Below are 23,050 nucleotides of genomic sequence, written 5' to 3'. Positions count from 1 at the left end.
TTACATTCTTTTGGACGAACGTCCATAGATTACTTACAGTCGATATTTCATCACCGGTTATGCTTTTAAAGAGTGTAAATAAAAATGTATCTTTAGATCTTTGTAATAAAATACACAACAGCGTTACGTATGATACAATCTTTCCATTGAATTAGTAAGGAAATATGCACATAATTTTTAAAACATTAAAATCGCCAAATCACAAATTAAAATGTTATCACAACATGTTATTTAGTGTTACACATCAGTTCGATTGAAAGTTAACAAACACACAAACACTTTTTTATGATGAACCAAATCACTAACAACCTCAACAAAGGATTTATTAAACTTATAATTTCAATATCTATTTAAAGAATTGATAAATAATACGCTACGCTTCAACGGATATATGTATAAACAGAAGTGTCCATAAAAAACCGTTCAATATGCTTGAACTTGTACAGCTTTCCTTCTTCGGAAACGTTGATAATTTTACTATACTATAGTATTATTTATATATCATTATTTACTCTGCTTTACTATAAATGATATTGTACGAAAAGTATTGCGAGTTTATAAACACTAAAGGCGCTATTACCAACGTCATAAAACATTTTTCCATGTTTTTGGTCACACTTTCTTTTCGAAAGCTGGTTTGTTTATTTGTTAAATTTTAATCGAATTTACGTATTTTACTAAATAACATGTTTTGACAATATTTTAATTTGTGATGTTAAGATTTTAGAAAATAAGTGCATATTCCATTACTAATCTAATAGAGTGTCTTGTGTATTATTCCACACGTTACACAGTTGTATATTATGTTGCAAAGATCTGAAGATATATTTTTATTTATGATCTTTAGTGCAAAACCATACAGTAATAAAATATCAACTTCAAGTAATTTATGGACGTTCGGCTTGAAGAAAGCAAATAAAAAGTGAAATGAAATAAGTAGTACGTATATTTATGTGAGTGGTCTCTCTCTTTATATGTATAAATATATATGTAGCCTATGTTTGTATAAACTATGAAGTATATATATCTATTGCATATAGTATACACAGTCAGTAATATCTTTCGCCTTATACAAGCACACAACAACTTTCTTCAGAACATTGCTAAAGTTCCAAAGATTCTGCGATAGAAACTTTTAACTCTTCCATTTCCATCTGATCCTTCCCTTCATCCGACATCTTAACACAGAAAAGTTATATCAAAAGTTATTTTTGATTATCTTCAGAAACTAGTACGTTAAAATAAATTCAAAACTATGAAAGAAATGTTCTTCATGGTATCATACTTTTCGCTTGTCCTGCTCCAAGCATCTTTTCTTGATTAGATAATAACCAGCATATCCAGGGATCCATAAAAAGCTACTTAGTGACAACAACCAACCGACTCCTATAGACCACGCTGGGTATTCGTATGTACGGTTATACACCAACGGCTTGTACAGAACAAGACAGTAAATAAAGAGACCCTGCCAACCAATAAAAATGACATCTTCACTTAAAACATTTCTTGTTTTATTTAGAAAAACAAAAGTTAGTTTGGGTGGTTTACTTCAAAAGCTCTCACCGCTGATAGCAAGGGTACGACATATTTCCAGCAGTATTTAAACCACGGAAACTTTGGCCTGAACTGTAACATGTCGCACATTATTTCATAGAAACGATCTAAACCGAAAATCCACGAGATTGCAATACACTCACAACCTCCAGAGAAGAGAAGAGCCCAACTGGCTGAAGAAAAGTTGTCAATGAGATGAATGTAGTACATTCCACCCTAATGCATAAATACACATATAATTCACTGCATGGATTGATCTCATTACTTTAAATAAATTTTGCGCTTTTGATCTTGAAACTTTCACCTGTGTCACTGTTATGAGAGCTGCGAAGAAATAAAAGCAGCACAAGCAAAATCGCATGAAGATCTTTTTCAGCTGTTTGTCGAACACAGCCGGAAACTGGTCTATAATTACAGTCGAAACAGCTTCCATGATGACAAACTAAAATGAAATTTTGCACGCAGCATGATTGAGCTGCAGAACAACTAACACAAGTGGAGATGTTTATGATCCCGTTATAAAGATGTTTTATCTTTCGAACTATGATTAACATATGAATTAAAATGATAAAGTAACTAATATAAAGAATGAATATTAAGCTACTTAAATTATAATAAATGAATAATAATTGTAATATAATAATAATAGAAAACAATCATAATGAGTAAAGTACTTCAATCCATTGGATATGATTAAATTCTCTGAAATGTATTTAATAATTGTACAGATATTGACTGTATCAACAGTATATCTGCAAATTCTGGTAATAAAATAGGCCTATTCCAAACCACTTTATGCTTCTTAAAAAGACACAAAAGGGTGTATTTATGCTTACCAAACTGTCTAGCCCAAGCAGAAATAGCATCAGAAAGAAAGCAATTGACCAAAACTGTGATCCCGGCATCATGGAAAGTGCTTGCGGATAAACAGTGAAAACCAGACCGGGTCCTGACTCCGCGACTAGATCGACTGTCGTATTCTAGATTGCCAGGAAAAGTTAGCAATTGTTTAAACAACTTTGGGAAGTCATCGATTAAATGTATTGAGACAAATTTGTGTTAGCTCTTGCCGGCTTGGGTTAGTTTTACGGCTGTTTTGCTTACTTGCTGCTTTGCCATAAATCCAAGCGTCGAAAACACAGCAAAACCAGCTAAAAAACTGGCGCAGCTATTAACAACAGAAAGGGCTATAGCATCCCTGAAAGAAAAAAAACACTTTTGAACATTTTTTTCCTTTGATAAAAAAATTTAATTTTCAAACCTCATAAAGTTATGATGGTAAGAATTAAAGCTTCCCATGGTCACCATGCAACCGGAGCCAATAGACAACGAATACAAGTTCTGTAGAAGAGCATCTTTCCACACCTAGAAAAGCACCACATAAGGTGTAACTTCTGTTGTTGAATGAACAGTAAACCGACTAAACTTATCTACGTTCGACCATGAATGACTTTATTCAGGTTTAAAGACATTGGTCTAAAATCAGTGGTTCTTAACCGGGGTGCCGCTGCACCCTAGGGTGCCATTTACGTTTCGAAAGGGTGCCGCAAGTTATTGCGCACTAGTCACTAGTCCAGGGAAACGGTTGCAAAAGTTATTTTTATTTAATGCAGAAACTTTTTGGTTTGACTGTGGGTGCCGCGGAATCTTTTGTTTGTTTGCAGGGTGCCGTAAGCCATAAAAGATAGAAGAAGGTAGAAGAAGGTAGAAGAAGGTAGAAGAAGGTAGAAGAAGGTAGAAGAAGGTAGAAGAAGGTAGAAGAAGGTAGAAGAAGGTAGAAGAAGGTAGAAGAAGGTAGAAGAAGGTAGAAGTGTAGAACCACTGGGCTAAAATAATCGTTTTAAGTGACGTGTGTTACATGCACCTGAGGTTGGGATAATTTTGTCATATTTGGTTTTACAAAGTGAATTATTCCCTCGTATGAACCGTCCAAGGTGACGCCACGAACCAGAACCGCAACAAGAATGAAAGTTGGCAGAGTTGACGTCACATAGGTGACCTATGGCGTATAAAAGCTTGTTACTTGAGCTATAGATCAACAAGAAAATTCAAATTACCCAATGATGATCAAGTAAAAAGTTGCCCGATCTCGTCATTGGCTTTACCTTGCTAGTCCAGTTGGCGCCTTTTAGCATAGCGAGGAATACAAGTATCCACGTGATAGCGTGGCAGACAACCAAAGGAGTTTGAAACCTTCCAATATCAGTGAGACCTTCAGATAAGCCCAAAACGCCTCTCCTGTTTTATTAAGAAAATGATCTAAATGAAATGCTTTTGTCGATTAACTGTGTTTTACTTGACAGGATATTGGTCTTCAATAGATAAGTTTGCAATGTTTATAGTTTTTTTTTAATATGCATATTCAGGTTTACGGAAGAAGTTCAATAAAAATAAAATTTACGTCCAAAACTCAGCAACCGATGATGCAATTTCCGATGCGTTTCTAGTTGAGTTAGTCCCAGATGCGTTGACGTATAAACTCTTACTGGTAGATTGGTTGTTATCTGGCACAAAGCAGCCCAATGTGTTCCACGAGTTGGCGCACGTCATCCAAGGGAGGACAGGAGACATGCTTGCGTACAAATACCGCAACGTCCAGGCAAGTACAGTCGAATATGTAAAGTTACATAGTGCCGCGATAATGGTTTCAGCATATCCAATCCCTATACACAAAGTAAACTAAATGTTAAATATGTTTGTTTCTTAATTCTTTGATACTTTGTTGGCTCGTTAGCGTGATGGTTAGAGCGCTATGGCCCCCGATTATACAGCCCGTTTCCAATGCTCTGTTAAAACTATGGCCCAGTTTAAGCTGCGTTCACACAGAGCATGTTTCGCAACCAATAACGTTTTTTACTAGTATGAACGCTTTATCACATCACGATTCCTGGTATCCCGAAGTTTGAAATTGAGTGGGTCTCGTTCCAGGTTTTCCGTTTAAGTCTCATGTGTGAACGTTTCACATCATGAAACCCGCGTGATTTCGCATTGAAATTAACCAACAAATTCCGACATTAAAAGTAAAGTAACAGTTAACATTACGTTTCTCTCGACATAAGTATAGTTGCAAACACGTATACGAGGAAAAAAGACCCAAAATGTAAATTGTGGTCCAATCAACCAACAGTGGTTGCCCAACTTGAAATCAAAGTATGTACATTGGGCCAAGTTTGCAAAACACAAAATTCCTGAATTACCTTTCACTGGAAGAAATTAGAGTAACAAGAAAACTATATACCAACAAACTTAGCAATAAACTCGTCCTGCAATATTGATTTCATTACGTTTTATAAAGTACGGCCTGATTTATAGCACATTAAAGTTTTGAGGCCCGACTTATCAGACCTTCCCCTAACATGTGTGTTGTTTGATATTTTCATGATGGATATACAAAAGATAAAAATGGATATTACTGTATATAAAAAGGGTGTCTAGTTATCTATATAACGATTGTTTTCTAAGTGCTTATGCCAGGAAAGATTTAGTTGTGTAAGGAAATAACAATACTAGCCACATTCTGCACCTTTCATTGTTGGAACCATCTCCCAGGCTTTCACAGGTGACAAGCTTGTGTGTTGACCCAAAGACACTTATAGTATTAACTGGGGGAGAGCCACAACAAGTAATGTAACCAAATATGGAATTAGAAAAGCTCCTGTAGAAATAGATCACGAAATGTCTCTTTATACTACTTAGTCCAAAATTTCCAATAATGCGATTTATTACCACGCAATCTTCCATTGATTGTGGCTTGTATGAAAATTCACGATAAGTTATATAATAAACAGCAAGCACAGTATCACTAAGTATTAGGTTAAAAACGATTCAACGCCCATGCTATATGCATATAATACCAAGATTGTGCAAAACTTGTTTGCGCATGTGATTTACCTCCTCCGTTTCGGTAACATAGATAAGGAAACCTCCACATATTTCCCAAGCCAACTGCAGAGCCTACCGTTACGAAAAGAAAATCAAAACGATTTGTCCATTTCTCACGCATGTTGTCGTTAATGCTTTTACGAGAACTCTCTACCTATATATATACGTTTCAGAAATCGCCTGTTCAATGAAAAAATTCGACAAATAAATTTTAAACTGATCAAATCGAAACAATTACTGAATTAAATGGAATTTATTTCTTCTTGCAAACCGATTTACAATAAATTTCTAAACGTGCCTAAGTGCTAGAACCAAGGCGTGATAATCCTGTAAAATATTCAGCTTATTGTTTAAATTATGGCAAACGTTAGCAAAAGCTTCAAGAATTTCCGAGAAAGAAAAACAAAAACCGCATCAGCAGGAAATGGTTTCATTCGTCACTTCGGTTTGTTGATATCTGATCGAGAAAATGCTCAAGATTCTGTAATACACTGTCAGTCATCCAAACATTTTGATTAAACGCTTGTTGACGTTATTATTTTGCACACGTTTAGAGTTAAACGCGTTTGTCAAATGAAGTGTTTAAATCTGGATTTGACGTTTTGTCCTGCAGGTGTTAAAATTTCATGAGTTATTTCCTAAATATGTTTGAATTGTACATGTTTAGGCTAAGTCTTAAGGAGTAGCCACACTTAGTTTATTTGTAAATGAAATTATGAAAATGAATGAACGAACATCAAAGCAAACAAAACACGGAAAGAAAACGTTTAGTAAAATTCAATGACATGCATCGCTTAGCATTTTGGTACAGCTTCATCTATTTTATGAAACGTTCAAATTTAAACACGGGATTCTTTCAATCCTGTTAAAGCTCTACTTGTAAAAAAGCTAACAGCTGATATGGGGTGGGATAACTTAGATCCCATGTGTAGTAACACTCCAGCAATGATAATACGCAATTCAGAGCCGGCCTTCTAGTAGCATTTGTAGATGCAGGTAGATAGATGCCATCGGCCACGATGTAGCTTTCAAACAATTTAAAACGATGAAGCACTTCAAACAAACATAAATCAAGTAATAGGAATGAAAAATCGAAGATTTTGTGTTAAATATCTCCATGGAAACTTGGTTTTACAATTTTAAGACAATTTAGCATTCGCTTAGATCTGGTTGTTTCAAGCTATTCTTCAAGTTATTCTTGAAGTGCTCTCATTTTCACTTTCTCACCTTCCATCACTGCAACATCCATCATCTACGCTTTGCTCTTCGGAGAACAAATCTACTTTCAATCTAAAACGTTTTAGCTCAAATCCAAGTTAAAAGCTCTGATAAAGACATCACTCTCATCAGCCACTGACCCTCCACCAAGAAAATAAATCACGTTGCCAATGACAACCGCACACGTGGTGTTGTTTTCAACCGGTAAATTCTGTCATTATGACGTCATAAAAATACGTTTTGTTGCTGGTCTGACCACAACGCGCAGAAATGTTTCATCACTTACCGGGAATCTAGCTGAATTTTTAATTTCAGAGTTTCCTGGATATACCTGCATGACGCTAGTTGGCGCGCTTGTTCCACGTAAGCTGACAAGAATCGGCATTAATCTGAAGATTTAATCAATTTTCAGCTTGACGTGGCTGCTTCAACGTGAAACGAGCTGGCAGTGTCTGTGACACCATAGAAACCGTTCAAAAGTGCAAACAAAACGTTTCTTTTTTTACATTGTTTATTCTTTGTTAATAAATAACAAGGAAATGCAAAATATTTTATTAAACATCAGACAACGATGTGACGTGTTTGAATAAAGATAGCAGAAGGGAAGCGTTTAATCGACAAACCTGTTCAAAGCTATAAATGGCAATGGATGGTGTTTACGAAACCGAGCAAGCAACACCCGATGTGATTTAATTTACATTCGCCAGAAGTTGTCATTTAGGAAAGGTTAAAGTTCACTTTACCAACGAAGAGACGTTCTGCAGATTCTTGAGCGAGATTCGAGCCGGTTCCGAGTTGACCAAAAGAACGGAGAAAGACCTCGGAGTCTTGCTGGTGCGTTTTTTGTTTCTCTTCATCGATTTTGGTTTCTTCAACATCCGCTTCCACTTTGTTTCCATGGATTCTGACATATTCTTCAAACCCCCGGATCCTTTCTTGCTTTTCCTCATTTTCTTTTTATTCGTCCGCTTCTGGTTTCCTCCTTTTCGATTTTTCCGCTTCCGCAACTCCCTTCGCTTCCGCATCCGCGGTTTGTGGTGATCCTTCATCTTTTTCAGGAAGAACACTCTGGTGTCTCCCTTTCGCAGAAAAGTTCCGCAAAATTGGGAATTCCAGAGTCCGTGGATTTCCAGCTCCGGGTAATCTCCGTCCTTATAGGATACGGCTGAGTCAAGGTTGTTTAAGACGTGAGTGGCGTTTTGATTTTGCGGAGAAATGTTCCCCAAATGTACGGAGGAGGGTAAGTAGCTGTGCGGATGTTTCCCTGGAAAATTAAAAATTAATGACGTCATCATAAGTGCGCGGCTGCTGCAAATTATAAAATGGCAACTACCATAGAACTCACCGGTAAATCTACGTCGCTTCTTTCGCCTTTTCTTCGTCGCGATGTCATCGATCGATCCTTTTATGACGCGCCACACTTTCACGTGACCAGTCACCGTCCGCCCCTCCGGCAATTGGTTTCCGGTTTCGAATTTATTCCGCTCCGATCGCGAAGCTTGTTCCGGTTCCAATTGGAGGATAGTTCCGGTCATTATGACGTCAGAACCGCTCGAGCTTGACTCTAGACCAGCTGCAGCTGACAAACATAGACATTTTAAATAATTAATAATTAAACCGCTGGTATGACGTCACTGCTTCATACGTTTTTCAGTCGGGTAACTGCAACGATCCAATCGTTCGTTGTTCTCACTCATCACGCGTGACGTCATCGTTGATGCGTCAGACGACAATAACACGAGTGACGTCAAAATGACATGCAAGAAGAAGGGCATTTTCTCCATTTTAAACAAGGTTAAAAGTTCCAATACAGACCTGTATGCGAAAGGGATAGACAGGAATAAATGATAGTCTTATACGTCATATTAAGCATCATCAATTCAGTATTTCTAAACGCTAGAGCATCAACTGTTCACCCCTTTTGGAGCAAGTATTTAATCCATTTTCGCAAACATGAAACAACTTTGTAAATTATTTATCACGTTCTTATTCATGCCAAGACTTTGACCTGCAGAAACTCTTCATAAAGTCTGTTGGTTTCAATAAACTGCACACGCTGGGGCACGAATAAACTACTAGCGACTGCGAAACTTAATAAATCCTATAAAACACTAAAATCTTACTGACTTGGCATCATACATGATTTTGACGTAACAAATGTAATTGCAATCTCATAAACGGGCGATCATGCCAAGCTATCTGTGCCAATGATATTGTTATGTGGAAAAGTTGAATCGCAAACTACTTGGCTGGTCGCCTCGTTAAGGCTGATTCGGCTTTCCAGCCTTTGTTAGCTGAGAATAAATATTATTCTTACCTGCGCGTAGAGGCCTGACCTGTCAATAGCGCATAATGATATATTATTGCCTCATAAGTATGCTTTTTATGACGTACCGCGACGTAATAAGGGATCTGAAGTTGCCTGAGCGCAACTTAATAAAATCGCTTATTGAAGCAACTTGAAGGAAAATTTTTATCTTAAGTGCCCTCTTGTCAATCAACGCTCTGGTATAGATATCATATAACAAAGACGTTATTATTTCCAAGCTACCTGCAATATATACCACCTGCTTATCAACGCAACTGAGACTGCTGGCCTGACATTGCTAGTAAATGCGGCTTGTAGGAGCAGTCGTTGATAAGCAAGACCACAGGTTCGCCTCTACATAACATTAACCTCTTCGGTCAAGGTACAAAATATTTGCTTCAGAATTTCCTCAAGCATACTGGCATAAAGAGAAACAGTCTTTTTAAGGATAGATGAAAAGTGTGGCGCTTCAAACTGACGGTTTTAAGAGTGAAACATCTTCATCGAGGTTTGTCCAAACCACGTCGGCATGTACTCGGCCGCTTGTGCTATTAACAGCATCAGTCATTACATTACTTGTATAAGCTGTTTTGGTCAAAGGTTTCCAAAGTTTGTTTCCAGCAAACGTAATTCGACACCCGTTACATCGAACCAAACAATATGACTGGCACGACAAACAATGTAGATCTGTCAAGTCACAATGTCCATCAAAGACGTCATAAAGGATGGGAATACGTAGCAAAGAGTGGGCGGGTATCACAGGTTGGTTGGTTGGTTGGTTGTACAAGGCGGCCGATTTTCTGGCGGTGACGATTGTTTAGTCGCAAGATAAGTTTCCAAATATTCTGTACTCAGAATATGTTTTTGACAAGACATCCTTGATATAATCATCTGTTTTGCTTCTACTTGAGGCTTAAAACCCTGATTTCTAAAACATTATTTTTTTAGGACAACAAGTACACAATTTGTTAAGTGATAAACTTTTTTGAGGGTAATAACTTTACATATGAATTAATAAGGTTGATTGGTTGACTGATATTTCTTGTCAAAATAGGGTTTTGTCAGTTGCGTGCGGATGGCAACTTTGCCTGGGCTCAATTCATAGTTAATCCAGTGACTTATTACAAGTTATTAGTCTTGTTGAAGTGAATAATACTGTTTATAACCAACAGGGATAAATTTATCGTTGAAACAAGCAGGCGGTTTTTACACAGTGAATAGTGTGAATAATGAATATTGAATAGTGTGGTAAAATACCACGTCAAAACACTAGCCCAAGCTTTTCATCGTCACTCGACAAGTTTTAATTTAATGAAAAGCTCACATCTGACTTGCTCACCGCAATTCTTCAAATCAGTCACAATTCTGGGCTGAACTTCTCCGGTACTGGAGCCCTTTCTCGGGGAAGCTTGCGACAAGGGGTAGCAAAAGTTGAATTTTTCGGCAAGGTTTGGTACCCTCCGTAATCTTTTAATATTTCCCTTTATTATTATGTCAGAAAGTTGAAAACCGGGAGCAACAATGGGTGGGAGCCATCACAGTGCATCAATTTTCCTTATCTACCAAAGGTTCGTCACTATATATCGGTAGTTTACTGGAAAAAATCGTAGGCAGGGATGTACGCAAGAAGTTCCAGCAAAATAGCTTGTGCCACTGGTGCTTGCGCATCAGTCGCACAGATCATTGAGCACTAATTTGCACCAGTTTGCCAGTGCTGGAGCAGGAATAAAACTAACCTAAAACATAACCAATGGTTTAGCTTAAGATGTGACCTAAAATGTCCGAATTTTTGGCCAATCTTGGCCGAGAATCTCTCCGACCACCTGGCAACCCTGTAACCGAAACCAAACCTACATCTTCTAAAGACTAAACCCTAAATAGATGAATTTCTTTTTGCATACCCTACTGCAATTATCCTAACCTAATCACCAATATCTTTAACAGCAGGCTGCGAGACCTACCTAACTAATTGATACATATGGTGAATGATGACTTTTTCTATAACTGAGATCAACCACAAAATGTTGCCCCACTACTTACAGGAGAATGTTATAAGACAGAAATGACAGTCTAACATAACAACACGCAAGCAAGCAGACAATACGAAATTCACATGAGTTCCAAAAGAATTACTGGCAACCAAGTGTGACAAATTTTACATCATAAAGAAACAAACACTCGTGAACTTTCTATAATTGTTAGTACTGTATTCTACATTCTATGATCCAAGTAAATACCTATATCGAGATGGGGAATTTCCCTGTATCGATAGGAGTCAAATGACACAAACCACGAACAAGTAGAAAAAGCCAGTAAGTAGGTACCTTACATACATTTTGAGCTTCAGACTTCGTGCATTTATTTGTTTATTAAGTTTATATACTATAGACATTACCTGCTTATAGCATAAATATTGATGAAAATAGCCGACATCATTTCCAACTTACAGTCTGGGTCAAGATTTTTTCGATCGCCATTCACCTATACTTAACAATGGAAATTGTCGACCTACTTTGAATCTTTTTTAAATTACAAGCGTTTTGGGCATTGGATTGTAAAGAAATCGCTCATATAAGTAGAATATAAATTCCTTCACTGGACAAAAAAAATTGAAAATATATTGCCTAATTCTTATTTTACAGCGGTTTGAATTCTACGCACTGGACTTCTTAGATACGAAGTCACGTTACGTGGTCAGCGTAGGTTGCAACGTAAAATGCGTAAGAGTTTGCGTGGTATCTGAGGCGCGTTTGAATGTGATAATTCGGTTTTTATTTTCTTCTAGTTAACTATTGTAAACTGTGCTAGACATACAAAACAAAAAATGTAACTCGCGTAACGTGACCTTAGCCTATGTAACGCGCCGCAGATAACATGCAAACTCTTATAGGTAGTCTACCGCACGCATGTTTTGTCCTGCACGCTTTAAGCTCTTGGGCTTATTCATTCTATTGTTTGCTGTAGATCCAAAGTGCATAGTAGGTCTATGGCACGTGCACACCCGAAATTTTAGTTTGGTGCAAAGCAGTTTGCACTGCGTTAAAATTGCCATCCAAAATGCAATACACTTGGTACTGTATTTTTAAAGTCTAGTCGAGAGTTTGTGAAATTCAAAAGTAGAATCTTTGACTTCACTTCAGCCTGGCTGGACTGCTGAGTACGGCCGTGATCAGCAAGATCTTGCATGCACCAAACAACTAGAACTGACAAGTGCATTTAAAATGTGCAATTACACAAAAATTAACTGATTCAATCATTTTATGAACAAAAAATTGAGTGTGCAAAAGTTCTGTTCTCGTAATAGGTCATTAAGTGCAAAAACAGGCAACTAAGGTGTGCCTTTGTTGCTCGTAAAAAGCAATATTGAGTGCGACCATACCAAACTTTGCAGTTTGGCCGCCTGTTGGGAAAAATAGTCTGTTTGTTTAGATGTTCGGCTTCTTCAGCGCTGAGTGACCGGTGTGTATAATCTTTGAAAAGCAGTATAGGAGACACTGAGCGGATCTTACGACATTGTAATTTATTTATTGCACATTGCTGTGCAGCCACCTAGTGATAAAAAAGCTTTCGTTTGTAACTCATAAATTGCTAATTAGATTTTTATCAAATTTGCAACATTAGCCTAAAGAAATTGAGTGTAATCGTTTTAGCTAATAAAAGATAGGATGGTTCCATCTTCAAACGAATGTTTCCAGGCTATATTTATAAAAATTAGCCTACCGAGACTACTGTATTTCATATTTTTCTTTTTTTTACAGAAAATTTTACTTGTGCCATATAAATCAGGAATTTTCATGTGGAAGAAATAAGAGACAACCAAAAATAACAAAAACGAATCCTGTAAATTGTTGCCGAGATTCACTTACTGTGCTAGATTTAACCAAGCTAAGAAATGTATGATTTACATTTGCAAGAACCCTCACCCCCATCGAAGTAGTTTTGAGGATGCAATTGGTTACATTAACCAAAACGTTTTATGTTTGTTGCATTTATCAGATTATCTGTAATAAAAATGTTCAACATTAGTGCAGAAGACCTGAAAAACAGAGAATGTATTGTTATATCTTCTGATTCGGAGGTAAGTCTGCATTTTTACATGGATACATTTATGTGCTTTTATATGTATACATCAGATGATGAGGATATTGTATATGTATACATCGATGAGGAATCATCGTCAGGTTTAAGTCGTGCAAAGACTTTCCTCAGTCCGAGTGTGAAGATTAGTTACCATAGGCCTACCATATATACATAATATTTACAAATTTTGTGCTTTTGTCTAGTTCAGGGGTTCTTAAACTTTTTGGCACACGTCCCCCCCTTGACGGTACCTAAAAAATCCGCGCCCCACCTCATTGCAAAATAAAAAAGCATGAAACAAAACAACAATTTATTTTCAATTAACTTTCATTAATGTGACAGATGTAGTTGTTTTTGGGAAACCAAACGTTTAATTCGAGGCTTTGAAGAAGATAATGCACATCTTTAATGAAGAATGTAGAAAATAATGCACATTTGTCATCTCTCGCGCCCCCCTTATGAATCCTACACGCCCCCCAGTTTAAGAACCACTGGTCTAGTTCATGTGTTATATATATATATATATATATATATTAGCCCTTGTCTCAACACATTTTGCTAAAATCGCGGCATTGGTTATTTTGATTGTATTGATCAACTAGACTTTTTGCTAGAATGAAAGTATTGTTCGTGATCATCCACCAAAGAAAAAATGTGCCGTAGTTTCGCCCATTCAACGACAGGATACAACGAGTGATCTTGCGAAAGACAACATTGATGAAATTGTGAGAACTTTGTCTGAAAAGTTGGCACAAAAAGAGAAAAAGAGGAAAAAGCACAAAACTAAGCGGAAACCGATTAGTCGTGGTCGATCATTATCACCAATAGATACAATCATCGATAAAGATGAAAGTAATAGCTTGGAAAATGAAGATTCTTTTCATTCTACTAGGGATGATTTTCTTTGCGTAAGTTAAGCTTCTTAAAGTTGTATCAGCTATTTTTTGTGTGTTTTCTGACTTCTGAGCATCACTTGATTGTTGTTTTGAGAAATTTTTTGATGTTAAGTTGCATACCATGTAACATACATATGTGTCATATAATTATAAATAGTTATAAGAGAAAGCATTATACTCTACATGAAAGTCTAACTTGTCTGTATATTCTGAGAACCACCTTACCGTATATTCTATGGTTTTGATGTGCTTTCGTACATGACAAAGTTATGCATTTGTTAAGACATAGTGGAGTGTATTCCAACTTACCTGGTCTAAAACACTCACTTGAATATTAATTTTCAAGGGCAGTTTCAGGCGAAAAGAATTAATTATATATTTTTCAGGGCTTTGGGCTTCGAAAGAAGATAAAAAAAGTAAATTTGTTCCAATTTCCTATCAATTGCCAGGAAAGGAAAAAGTCTTTGAATGATTCGAATCTTTTAATAGATGAAAACAACAATCAAAATTTTCAAATCAATTACCTTCTAACATCAGCAGATGCTGAACCTGAAAAGGTTTATTTTAAAGCATTTTTTATACCTATTTAGTACAGGTTGCTAGGGTGATCTGTAATAGATTGCGTGTTTTTCATAGATTAGTAATTTGGTTATCCATTTTTCTTAATTTCAACAATTTTTAAAATGTGTTACTAAGCTTTTACTTTTTTCTGTATGCCCCAGTATCTTTAAACAGATTCGTTACTTGCTTAACGCTTACTATCAAATTTGTGTAGCATGTCGATTTTGTTGTGCTTCTTAGATGAAACGTAATCAAGAACCAACTTCATTTAAAACAAAGAGCCGTGAGGAGAGCCCAACTTGTGATAACATCGGTCTTTCATCTGTGGATGTGGACACTGATAAAGAAGTTTTGTCAGACAAGTTTAACAAGGTTTTCATGAAATTTTAACTCAAATTTTGTGACGACATCATTGGGTAACTAGGGATATCAATGCACAGATTTGTGTTTATGGACAAATCCTATGTTCACCGCTTTAGGCTATTTAACTTTTTCTCATTTAGTCTGCCAAAGATACAAATAGAGCTGCTATAAAAGTAGACAACACTAAAAGAAGACAAGGCATTCAGAAGGTTTTAACCAATGAAATAAGTCTTAATGGTACGTTACCCTATTACTTATTATGTAACACATCACAATCATCACTTACCATAAGATTATAGACTGCAGTACAGTATTAACTAAATTACAACGGTTGTAAACATAGATATTTGTTCAACGCACTTCTTGAAAAAATTTCAGAAATGTGTCTGCCGTGTGGTGTTCTGGATGACATTGCCTGTTTTCATCCTTTATTTGAAGGAGGTCTGTGCAAGGATCATAAAATTCTATTTCAAAAATGGTTTTTCACATATGACCAGGTATACTCACTTTATGCTTGCTTTTATTTGGTATATCACCGTCATGTTTGTGAATTGTGGTGCCGCAACTCGCAGATCTGGTTGCGGAGTCTTTGCACAAAATTTTCGGCTCCGTCTTCACAATTTATGGCACCATCACTTATTGTCGGATCATCATGTATGTTTGTCCTTTATAAAACAGCTTCAAATGATATGATAATAGAGCAAATAATCTGAAGAATAAGCGTAGCCTATTCACTGCCAAGTAAAATATAGAGACTAAAGCCAAGTTTTCTGCTAATTTTAGAATTGCGACTCGGAGTCATCACACATTTAATAATTATAATAGGTCAGCAGTATCTTTAAGGTTGTCTTTTATTTTCACCATAATTAAAATCAAAACAGTGAATACCCTCAACTGTTGTTTATATATTGCCCTTGGGCATCCTGGCTCTGTAAAAATGGTGCCCCTCGAAAAAGTTGGATGCCCAACTCTGGCAAACTAAGCTTAATCCGCCAACAGACACAATCAACCGTGCATTTTTTAGGTCTAAAATTTCATGAAAGCTCTGCCCTTTTTCTCCCCAATGATCTGGTCACAATTGCCATAGTCATTTCCTGCAAATACCTCTCTACATGCTGTGCGCATAATATAGTCTGGCGCAGATCACACCCTAAAAATGGCATTATCTAGACCAGCGGTTCTTAAACTTTTTTGAGCGCGACCCAAATCTGAGTTTCATGATCACCTCACGACCCAAACCTCAAACATAAAAAAATGTATTTTTTGTGTTAACACTCTGCTAATTTTTCAGATAAGACACAGACAACCAGTTATAATACACAGTACTATGAAAGAACAATTTATTAGAAACAGATCATTCATTCAGTGTGATTGATGAAACTGAAATTTCTCTTTCATAATATTTTCAATGCACGGCTCTATCTTACTGAGCGCAATGCGCAAATCGTCTCCAGGATCGAGGCGATTGCGAGCCTTGGTTTTAACAACCGTCAGTGTGGAAAATCCTTGCTCACACAGATAAGTGGTCGCAAATGGGAGCAGAAAAGCCATTGCTTCGTTACCGATTATTGGCTTTTCCTTTTTAACCGAAGTCCAGAACTCTCCAAGTGACGCTGAGGAAAAAAGTTGTCGATGGAATTGGTCATGATGCAGGTCGATAAACTCTTCCTGCAGTCCTGCAACATCCTCTGGTAAATTGTCAACCCTTGCCAAAAACGGATTTGTGACCCACCACTGAGATGCCTCATTTCTGTCTGGCATGTAGCGATCGAACTCCGTGATCAGGTTTTCCAAATGGTCCATTAGAATGGGTTTGATGATATCCAATCTGCTAATAGCAATCTGATTCCATTCCTCCAGATACTCGTTCATGGATGGAAACGCTGCTGTTCGATCACGCTCCAGTTTCTTCTTCCAGAGTCGTTCGATAGTGAGACGGACTGCAATTTCGAGGCCACGTCGTCGCCGCATACGAGTCTGGCCATGTCAATGGCTGCAGGCTTAACAAGCTGTTCTCCAATCGTATGCGGTTTCATCTTTCTACCTATTCGTAGCGAGACTACATACGATGCCAGCGTGGCTTGCTTGGAGGCTAAAAGCGCTGGATTCGTTGCTGAGCAAAATCGGCTTCGTTTCAGTACCGCTTCTCGGTGCTGAAAATAAATACGATTCTTTTCCGCATGTTGCGGGTGCTTTGTGTCCAAATGTCTCTTAAGTTTGTTCTTCTTCAGAGATTCGTTTGACAACACTTTATAACACAGCACACATTGTGGCTTTGCAGCACCATGATCATTGATACAAGTGAATCCCAAGTCTAAAAATTCTTGCTTGTAGGAATACTTACTCATCCTTTAATGCTAATTTTTAACAATAATACCTGCAAAGTAATGTGCTACTTTTCAGTGAATTAGGACAGTTCTAGATAAATTTGAAGTTTAGGCTCTAGTCTAGTACTACTCTTGTACTATGAAAAGCTAAACTTTCATACTATCAAGCCTTACTGGTACTACACTGACCTATTTACTAAACCATTCAGCTCCAAAATACATTCGTAATCAACAAATCTTAACCTAGTCTTTTTAGCAGCTACTTGGCTAAGTAGTTACGCCTAGTGTAGCTGCGCTGCCATTGAAACTCTTAGAAACTAGGTATGATGCAATAATCTAGGTATGATGCAATAATAATCTAAACTTATGATGCAATAATCCACTAAGAAGCTAAATGAAATGCGTATGATGAAATGCAATAATCCACTAAGAAAATTGAATTTTGACAGATTTGAATCACTATGTCGCGACCCATTTTCTGACCCTCCGCGACCCATGTTTGGGTCGCGACCCATACTTTAAGAACCCCTGATCTAGACCTCAGTCACCTGGACAACCTCATTGTGTAGTGAAGACCAATCGTTAAAAAAAGCAATGGGCTCCCAGTGACCCATTCTGCTCAATGTTGGATGCCCAATTCAAAATTTGGTTGCCATGGCACCGAGACACCCACTAAAATCCAACACTGCAAAAGATTTAACTTTGTTCTTTTAGGATGGGTGCCAGGCTTACTGCTCTGTGTGCTGCGAGGGTGAAAATGTTGCGGTTTGTGATAGAAGTGGTTGCGGAAGGTATCTATCATATTCGTGCCCCAGTTGGGTTGGAAAGGGCCCCAGTATAGGGGTGTGACCAATGTTCCCTCTAAGCTGCGCGCGTGCGCAAATGCGCACTGCTGACACGGTCTCCGCGCACAGAAAATCTGTGCTGCGCACAAGAAAAAAATCCACCCTGAATTGAAAATAGAATAAACGCATAATAATGACCACGCGCACGTCTAATGTTGCTCACAGTGGTCCAAGGGACCGCTCAGGGAGTTAGAGTGTTTGCTCAGACTCGTGAAAAATTAGAGGGAACATTGGGTGTGACCACCCCCATTTGGGGCACATCTTAACACATCATTTAGTTGGTCTCCACAGATTCAGGCTGATTTCTCAGCAGGTTTTCACTTACGTTTGAGTTCAAATGTTTTCTTACAGATGTTTTTGCACCAATTGCATTGAACTTCTGGTCGGGAATGGGGAATATGAACGAATCCAATCCACTCCAAAATGGTTTTGTTATTTTTGTGGCAACGAGCGAGAAGAGGAGGGGAAGCACCTGATCAGGAAGCGGGAAGATTGGCAAGACAAGTTGCAGACATTATTTTCCTGCATGGAATCTGAAACGAGACATGTAAGACCAAGTGCTTCGACTCATGCATGCAAAGAATTAATTACAGTGTAGCCAATTATTAGCTGATTTGTGCAAATTGTGAACGGTTCTCTATAAGGATTCAAAATTCACAAATAAAATAAGCATGCAGCACATTGTCAATACAATAGAACAGAAGCTGAGGGTTAATACCTGAATGCTAAATGTTTTAACAAAGAATTGAAATAAAAGTACCGATTAAAATACTGTATACTATATTGTCTCAATTATGAGTGGTAGTTTATGTTTGTTGTTGTCCTCCTGTGGCTTATAATTATTTTTAATGTCTGCCTTTTGACCAAAATCTAACCCAATAACCTTAAAATATAGTCTGAATTTTAATTTTCTAATCCAGATCTATTACCTGGCTTATACAGGCCAAGGCATCCATAACTGTGGGCTGTCTAATTTCATGGAAATATAATAGTAATTATTCCTGACAACATTTTGTTGGGTAAAATTTTTCAACCATTATTTATTGTGACATTATGACTTGGTACAACATTCTACACAGCCCTTCCCTGCTCTTCCACCACCACTTGCTCCAGAGGAAAAACAACCTATCCGTGTTCTCTCTCTCTTTGACGGGATTGCAACTGGATTGGTCGCTCTTAAACAGCTTGGGCTAGAGGTACGCTTCAGTTTAAAAATCTTGGTAGGTTTCTTGCATCACAGATGTTTTATTGCCTTAGTTGAACCTTGTCAACTGTTTCTACTACATTCTGTTAACTGCTACATAACAAGCGTTGGTAGAGATAGGCCACATATTGTTAAATAGAATGCCATTTCAAGCAAAAATTGTCAGTGGTTTAATGAAAGAGGCTGTTCGCAAAATTAAAGAGGTGTTGGTGAACGGCTGAAGCTTCTTTCTTAAGCTGAAGCTAATTTTATGCTCAAATGAAAACTAGAGGAGAAATGTAATTTGCAGAAGTCTATTTTAGAATTTAACACAACTGGAAACTTATACATACAGTAGCTCACCAAACTGAAGACAAATTCGACAATTTTAGGTTGGAAAATTTGTGGCGAGTGAAATCGACGAAAGTGCGATACGTCTGGTCAGAAATCGTCATCCTGGAGTCGTTCATGTCGGTGACATCACTAAATTCACCGTAGATGACGTCATTCGTCACGGACCGTTTGATCTCGTCATGGGAGGAAGTCCTTGCAATGACCTCTCTGGCGCCAACCCGCGGCGACGTGGATTGTACGGTAAAGGAATTTGTTATCCAGATTCATTGAGATTCATTGCGGCTTTCGACTCGACGTTCGTTTATTTATAAGGTGTGCCATGAATGTAACAGGACTCGATGTGTAGAAGCGATGGTAGATGTATTGGTATTTATAAGATGTGCCATCTATTAACTTTTACTGACTCTATCTATCTAAACTCCGCCAAAGTAATTTTGCAAACGTTGTTTCACCATCTCTTCTTTTCACAACTATGGAATAAGTCAAAAGCTAGCTGCACCTTGAATCATGCACCGCATTAAGACGCCGAGTCTTTTGTGGCAAAGAACGTGGCCGATATGTTTCCGTAACGTGGTTGCGTCATATTTGACCACGTACAAGATTTTTCCCATAGTGCTTTGCTCTCGTTTTATAAGAAACCTCGCCCCTTTCTGCTGTTGGTTGGTTTGCAGCTTATCACACACGACAATATGTTCTGTGGACAAGCAGTAAACCGCAGTCCAGAAATAACGAACAGAGAGCTGATAATTGGCAATGTGTCGACTAGACACAGATTGTTTGTGCAATAGTTTGACAGATACCGCCTTCAATCTCAGTAATTCGGCCCGGTATACACAGTCCCGCTACTTTTATGTTCCTTCTCGTGTTCGCAGAACGAACATATTATACAAAAAAACGAAAAAAATATTCCTATAAGCAGAGTTTTTGATTCAAATTATAGCCATTTTCAATACGTATGAATGCGCTCCGTTTACTTCAGTCTTATCTGTGCGATTTCATGTCCAGATTGTGAAGGCACCGGTCGTTTGTTTTTCGACTTTTTTCGCATCCTGCAAGCGGCCAGGCCCCCTCGCCCCACCCCCGACTGCTCTTGTGACGCTAAGAATCGATCTCGACCCTTCTTTTGGTTATTTGAGAACGTGGTCTCCATGAAACTGGAAAATAGAGACGACATTTCAAGATTCCTGTCATGTGACCCTGTAGTCGCCGATGCGCGCCTCGTTAGCGCTGCCTCGCGGCCGAGATTATTCTGGGGAAATTTGCCGGGTTTGCGTCAGTGAGTAGAATTTTGTAATTTTGCGAGATGCTTGTGCAACCGATATATTTCATCAGATTTTCTTTGATAACTGATCTTAATAGCATAACGCTTAACTGGTTTGGTAATATTACGAGTTAAATAATGTATTATGATATGAATGTGACATGTTATGATATGACATGATATGATATGAATGTGCTCCCCTTTTGCTTATAGTTTTGCTCAAATGACAACAAAATCTATCCGACTGAACCATCATAGTCATGATGCAATTAAACATAAAACCGTGGTGATTATTTCTACAGACTAAAACTGGTCACCCCGCCCTCGGCCCCACTGAACGTTCAAAGCTGCCTAGAACCAGACAGGGTGGCTACGGTCGAAAAACTTAACACAATCACGACAAAGTCAACCTGTCTCTACCAAGGCAGCACGAAACTGGCCCCGGTGCAGCATCTCGGCAAAGATGACGTGTTATGGACCACCGAAGTTGAAAGGTAGAGGCTGGTTGAACATGTGTTATTTGCTTATGTCTGTACATAGATAAGGAAGTATTTAGTTGTTTCAAGGTATGAATAGATCTAGATTCTAGATGCTGAACTAGAGATCTAGGACCATCAGCGAGGTTTTTACTGTAATCTGTACAGGTCTACATAGCTCCTGTTTGCACACGGAATGTCTCCACTTTTCGAGGCTGTCCCGTTCGTGTTTCAAAAAGCTTAACTATACTGTACATTGGCTTAAAACTAAAACTGCGTTATGCTATCGACCTTCTAATTCCAGAATATTCGGAGTCCCCGAGCACTACACTGACGTCAACAACCTAGGACCACGCGAAAGACTGGCGCTGTTGGGGCGGTCGTGGTCGGTTCCAGTCGTTCGTCAGATTCTCGCCCCACTAAAGGAGTATTTTAAGAGCAAATGATTGCTTTGGGAAATTTTCGTTCTGGTAGTATTTTACCAGTCGAGGTATTTTGCTGACACGAAATGGCTGATTCGTGTGAATTTTGAACTCATTGCACTATTCTCATGTAGATCATACAATCAACTCAAATATTTCAATTGCTTTGAATAGTAGAGCATTTAGCATTTAGTAGAGCATTCCAATTGCATTTTGTTTATTTAATTTTTGCGTATTATGGTCATGAACAGTTGTGCTTTATGCGAACATGGCTTGTACCGTATGTGTAATATCCGTATACTACCTATGATGCCTATTAATTAAGATAACGCGTTACCTGGCACATTAGGCTTGGTATCCTTTGTATATTACTTCGTTTTCCCGAATCATTATAAACCTTGCTACTGTCAAAATTACGATTTGAAAACCATTGCACTATCAAATAATTCTATACCCTAATCTTCTCGTCACGCTTTTTACAACGCAGTTACTGGTGTCTCGTAGAAGGTGTTTTCTGTGTCGGTGTTGCCGCCCAAAAGTCGATAGTATGATTCCCGCCAGAGGGAGCACTTGGACCGTTCAACATCGTTTCTAGTCGTGGCGCGAACAGTTGTCGTTGCCCCCAGTTTACCTATTAAAATAATCATAATCAACCGAAACCTCAAAGTTTTAGGAGTTTGCTTTTATAAAATAGATCTTACACTGCTCTCTCTGCGTGTTTTTACGGTTTTGTTTTTTGTTTATTATTTTTGTAAAATGTGTTTTTATGCTTTTTATGTCAACGCTTCACACTGTCGGATTTTTAGGTCAAATTTTTGAATTTTCTCTTTTAAAATTTTACAGCATTATATTGTGCAATGTTTAGGGAAAATTCTCAAGTGTGTCGTGTGCTAAAATAATGTATTTTGTGCTCTTCGTGATTGTATGTTTAACATCAAACATCTTTTACCTGTTAACGAAGAAGTAATAAACCATCGTTATATCTGGTGGTACTGATTTAATTCCAACAAAATAATCCAAATTTTAAACCATTTTGCAGATAAAGCGAAAAATAAAACCAGGCAAAGCTTTAAATGCTTTTCGGCATAATTCAAAATTCTATTTTAATTTGAATTACGACATATATTCAGATTGACATTACACACACGAGTTCATCGATCTAGTTTGTGCTTATTTCTGCCTTCTCATACTTCAGCATTGGGTTTGTTTTTTTGCCGAAACCGCCAGTAAGTCTACATTACTTGGAAATCCGTTGTTTTTTGTCCGTACCTGTCGGTATGGGACAACTTACAGCAAATACATTACAGGTTAAGTATTACG

The 23,050-nt window shown here is 37.8% G+C and overlaps 3 protein-coding genes across 6 annotated transcripts; 1 reads left to right on the top strand and 2 right to left on the bottom strand.

Moving 5' to 3' along the window:
* Positions 1 to 815: 815 nt before the first annotated feature.
* On the bottom strand, positions 816 to 5,585 carry LOC143445877 (sodium- and chloride-dependent betaine transporter-like). Its single transcript, XM_076945251.1, has 12 exons — positions 5,446 to 5,585; positions 5,078 to 5,209; positions 3,956 to 4,217; positions 3,660 to 3,792; positions 3,419 to 3,553; positions 2,816 to 2,919; positions 2,659 to 2,752; positions 2,391 to 2,534; positions 1,859 to 1,996; positions 1,564 to 1,770; positions 1,286 to 1,465; positions 816 to 1,178 (listed from the first exon to the last, which is right to left on the bottom strand). Exons 2-12 carry the CDS (start codon positions 5,094 to 5,096, stop codon positions 1,104 to 1,106), a joined length of 1,491 nt encoding a protein of 496 aa, XP_076801366.1. The 5' UTR covers positions 5,097 to 5,209; positions 5,446 to 5,585; the 3' UTR covers positions 816 to 1,103.
* Positions 5,586 to 7,147: 1,562 nt separating this feature from the next.
* LOC143447375 (uncharacterized) lies at positions 7,148 to 8,889 on the bottom strand. 2 transcript variants are annotated; one of them, XM_076947451.1, is made up of 3 exons: positions 8,300 to 8,889; positions 8,000 to 8,227; positions 7,148 to 7,918 (listed from the first exon to the last, which is right to left on the bottom strand). In XM_076947451.1, exons 1-3 carry the CDS (start codon positions 8,436 to 8,438, stop codon positions 7,389 to 7,391), a joined length of 897 nt encoding a protein of 298 aa, XP_076803566.1. In that variant the 5' UTR covers positions 8,439 to 8,889; the 3' UTR covers positions 7,148 to 7,388. The 2 variants fall into 2 exon arrangements, with proteins under 2 accessions (XP_076803566.1, XP_076803565.1); XM_076947450.1 differs by having other exon boundaries at positions 8,000 to 8,233; positions 8,300 to 8,883.
* A 1,446-nt stretch (positions 8,890 to 10,335) lies between these two features.
* LOC143446751 (DNA (cytosine-5)-methyltransferase 3B-like) lies at positions 10,336 to 22,717 on the top strand. 3 transcript variants are annotated; one of them, XM_076946530.1, is made up of 14 exons: positions 10,336 to 10,530; positions 12,721 to 13,040; positions 13,657 to 13,950; positions 14,325 to 14,495; positions 14,740 to 14,871; positions 15,003 to 15,099; positions 15,241 to 15,359; positions 17,904 to 17,980; positions 18,386 to 18,581; positions 19,114 to 19,230; positions 19,610 to 19,811; positions 20,577 to 20,847; positions 21,135 to 21,326; positions 21,613 to 22,717. In XM_076946530.1, exons 2-14 carry the CDS (start codon positions 12,939 to 12,941, stop codon positions 21,752 to 21,754), a joined length of 2,112 nt encoding a protein of 703 aa, XP_076802645.1. In that variant the 5' UTR covers positions 10,336 to 10,530; positions 12,721 to 12,938; the 3' UTR covers positions 21,755 to 22,717. The 3 variants fall into 3 exon arrangements, with proteins under 3 accessions (XP_076802645.1, XP_076802646.1, XP_076802644.1); XM_076946531.1 differs by lacking the exon at positions 10,336 to 10,530 and having other exon boundaries at positions 12,488 to 12,856; positions 12,959 to 13,040; XM_076946529.1 differs by lacking the exon at positions 10,336 to 10,530 and having other exon boundaries at positions 12,489 to 13,040.
* The last annotated feature ends 333 nt before the right edge of the window (positions 22,718 to 23,050 follow it).

The sequence above is a fragment of the Clavelina lepadiformis genome, chromosome 2 (assembly GCF_947623445.1).
Source record: "Clavelina lepadiformis chromosome 2, kaClaLepa1.1, whole genome shotgun sequence".
NCBI classification, from domain to species: domain Eukaryota; kingdom Metazoa; phylum Chordata; class Ascidiacea; order Aplousobranchia; family Clavelinidae; genus Clavelina; species Clavelina lepadiformis.
This window is presented reverse-complemented; position numbering and strand designations above follow the sequence as displayed.